Source organism: Propithecus coquereli, unplaced genomic scaffold, assembly GCF_000956105.1.
Source record: "Propithecus coquereli isolate 6110/MARCELLA unplaced genomic scaffold, Pcoq_1.0 Scaffold468, whole genome shotgun sequence".
In the NCBI taxonomy this organism is placed as follows: Eukaryota; Metazoa; Chordata; class Mammalia; order Primates; family Indriidae; genus Propithecus; species Propithecus coquereli.
In genome coordinates, this window is record NW_012150485.1 from 811,833 (window position 1) to 815,266 (window position 3,434).

General features: G+C 48.9%; 1 protein-coding gene across 3 annotated transcripts in view; it reads left to right on the plus strand.

Annotated features, from left to right (window-relative positions):
• The first annotated feature begins 409 nt into the window (after positions 1-409).
• DDX24 (DEAD (Asp-Glu-Ala-Asp) box helicase 24) overlaps positions 410-3,434 on the plus strand; it is a 25,444-nt gene continuing 22,419 nt past the window's right edge. The window contains exons 1-2 of one of the 3 annotated variants that reach the window (XM_012655213.1): positions 410-457; positions 1,778-2,480. In XM_012655213.1, coding sequence (XP_012510667.1) covers positions 1,778-2,480 — 703 coding nt within the window. In that variant the 5' untranslated portion in view covers positions 410-457. Of the gene's footprint in view, positions 458-1,771; positions 2,481-3,434 lie in introns of those variants that run through there. The other 2 variants (XM_012655214.1, XM_012655212.1) reach the window with 2 other exon arrangements.

Here is a 3,434-nt window from a genome sequence, read left to right on the forward strand (position 1 = left end):
TACAGGCTGGTTGCGTTGTGAAGTAAATGAGAAAACACGTGCAAAGTTCCAGGCACACAGTGCGTATACAACACGGGGACAGCTACTGCACTAAAACTAGACCAAGAATACAGGAAAACTTGCGTCGCCATGCGCGAGCTGGTACAATCTTTCGGCTGGAGCACATGGGCGTAAGCTTGGCCCGCCGGTTCAGCCCTTGCCTAAGGCCTGGAAGGGCAGCACGGGAAGAAGCCAGGCCTACACTCAACCCAGCTCTTCCACCCGCACTGCGGTACTCCGCGCCGCAGCCAATCAGATAGCGGCGTTTTCCATGGGGGCGGGACTTCCTGCGGTAGCGCGCACGCCCCCATACGTGGTCCCGCCCCGGAACTGCGGTCGACGCTGCAGCTGCGGGACTGTGGCGGTTTCTGAGGCGGTTGTCCTGTGTCTGAGGGAGCTGTAGCGCCATCGCCACACGGTGAGTACCAAAACTGGAGCGGGGCTGGAACCGCCTCCAGACAGGGGTTGGGGGAGGAGCCGGGCTCTCGTCGCTGGCTTCTCTGGGCTGTTGGGCTCCCTGGGTCCAGAGAGGGCGGCCACCCCGCCCAGCTTCGTGCCACGGTCCCCGCGCCCTGGGCCCCTTGTGCGGGCGGCAAGGCCTGGCGGCCTCAGCTTCTCGACTTCGCGCGCCCCTTCTTGCCTGAGACGAAGCGGGAGCGCCGGTCACGGGACTGGCGCCACGAAGGAGGCCCTTGTTTGCTCTGCAGGTCGCTCTCTGCGTCCTCGCCTCCGTTCCAGTGACGCTCCCGCCCCCTTCTCAGCGTTGGCCCTGCTTGTCGTCGTGGCGCAGCTCGTTCGGTGGGCGAACCGTCACTGTGTGCTGACGCGCTTCCCTCGCCGGGCGCCATGCTAAGTGGTTTTTGACGTGCGTCATCCTTTCGTGTTGGCATAACGATCTTGTGGGACAGATGTCCTCATTATCCCCATTTTGCAGACGAGGAAATTGAGGCTCACAGAGGTTAATACGTTCCCCACCGACCCAGAGCTGGCAAGTGGTGGGTCCGGATTTGAACTGAGGTTTACCTTTGCCTTTTCCACAGACTCTGTTATCTTTCTTGGTCCAAACGGATTGTACCTAAATGGTCTTTAAATCACTTAAAATGTGATGGAAAAGATGGATGGGTTTTAAGCCATTTGTCAAAGGCCAGAATGGTGGAACAGGCATGTGTCCTCTTGGGGCAAGGCTTGAGAAGGAAGAAAGCTCAGTAACTTTTAGTAAAGCTCACCCCTCCCCTCGCCCCCTGCCCCCACAAAAAAAACCCTCGTCTTCTTATTCTGCCTTCAAAATGGCTTATGTGTGGCAAGCTTCATCCATGTTTTACATAATTTTATTTATTTACCCAAAACATAAAACTTAGGTATTATTAGGCCCCCTCCCCTTTTTTTATAGATGAGAGAGCACTGTAGTTCATAGAGGAGTAAATAGCACTGTCCAAGGACACACACACAGAAGTGTTGGATATGGAGTTCAAACCAGGTCTAGCTCTTATATCTTTGTTCCATCTCCTGTGTACCTTCCGTTCCAGGTAAAGATCCCTGTTCTGTGCTATTTCTTTCCTCGTTTGATCTTCTCTAGCTGGGAGCATCTGTGTTATAGCCATCTTTATGTCCTCAGTTCTTTGCAGGACCTGGTATTTGAGAGATTACTTAGAAAATATTTGTTGCATCAGAACCCTTTGCTTCTCAGTCACCAACCTAATAGAACATTTCTCTCCTTTTCTTTTTGGCAACCATGAAGATGAAAGAGGCGAAGCCAAAGCCACCAAACTATGGCAAATTTCAAACAAAGGGAATCAAAGTTGTGGGAAAATGGAAGCAGGTAAAGATTGACCCAAATATGTTTGCAGATGGACAGATGGATGACTTGGTGTGCTTTGAGGAACTGACAGATTATCGATTGGTCTCCTCTGCCAAGAATTCCTCCATGCTCTTCTCGAAGGAGGAGCCCAAGAAGAGAAAGGCACAAGCTGTTTCAGAAGAAGAGGAGGAAGGAGAGTCTAGCTCCCCAAAGAAAAAGATCAAGTTAAAGAAGAGTAAAGATGTGGCATCTGAAGGAACCAGTACCCAGAAAGAGTTTGAAGTCAAAGATGCTGAGCCAGAGCCCCAGGGAGATGGCACTATTCGTCCTGATCCAGAGGTGGGGGGGATGGCATTAGAAAACCTGGCCCAGACTGCTCCAAAAAAGAAGAAAAAGAAAGGGGGGAAAAAATTGGAACCTACCCAGAGCACTTCCAGTAAGGTGCCCAGAAAAGCAAAGACATGGATGCCTGAAGTTAATGACCAGAAGGCAGATGTATCAGCTTGGAAGGACCTGTTTGTGCCCAAGCCAGTTCTCCGAGCACTCAGCTTTCTTGGCTTCTCTGCCCCCACACCAATTCAAGCCCTGACCTTGGCACCTGCCATCCGTGACAAGCTGGACATCCTTGGGGCTGCTGAGACAGGTAAGGGCAACTCTGGCCAGGGAAGGATCGTTTCTGGATTGAGCCTGTTGCTGCTATTAACCTAGATGACCAGGAGAAAAAGAAATGTTGAGAACATAACCACAAAAGCAATGTTGAATGAAAATATTTAGAAGTCAGCCAGCTCTGGGTTGAGATCTGCCCTTCCTGATTGGTATCCTAGCTAGATCACATAATTGCTCTGAACCCTAGGGAACCCGTTACGAAATGGAAATAACAGCAGTACCTACGGATTCCCTTGCTATGAGGGTTAAATGCTACAGTAAACTAAAGCTTACACCGTACCTTGTAAGTGATCTGCAAATGGTGCGTTTTCCCATTCTTGAGCCTTTTTTAAATGACTCAAAGGGGTAAGGTAGCTCTTCAGGAGTATAAGGAATAACTGTCTAATAATCAGGAGTTATCCAAAGGTAAAAAGGGTTGCTGCTTTGGGAATTTGTGAGTTTCTTGTCATTGGAAGGATTTGAGTGTGGTGGATAACTGCTGGGTGGATTTCATAGGTAGATTCAGGTGTGAGATGACTGTTAGGACTAGGCTGTGTTTAAGGTTCCTTATTCTTTGGGTCAAGACTTTTGGAAGCAATGACAGGTTGACTTGCTGGGTAAACTAGACTGGGGGAAGGAACTTGTACTGCCTGAAACTATTAGTCCATTTAGATCAGCAGCATCCAATAGAAATATATACAGTTCCTTAGTATTCATGGAAGATTGGTTCCAGGAACCCCCTCAGATACCCAAATCCATGGATGCTCAAGTCCCTCGTATAAAATGGTGCAGTACTTGCATATAACCTATGCACATAATCAGATTACTTATAATACCTAGTACAATGTAAATGGTATGTAAATAGTTTGTTACACTGAATTGTTTAGGGAATAATGACCAAAGTCTGTACATGTTCAGTACAGATGCAGTTTTTTGTTCAATTGTTTTCAAT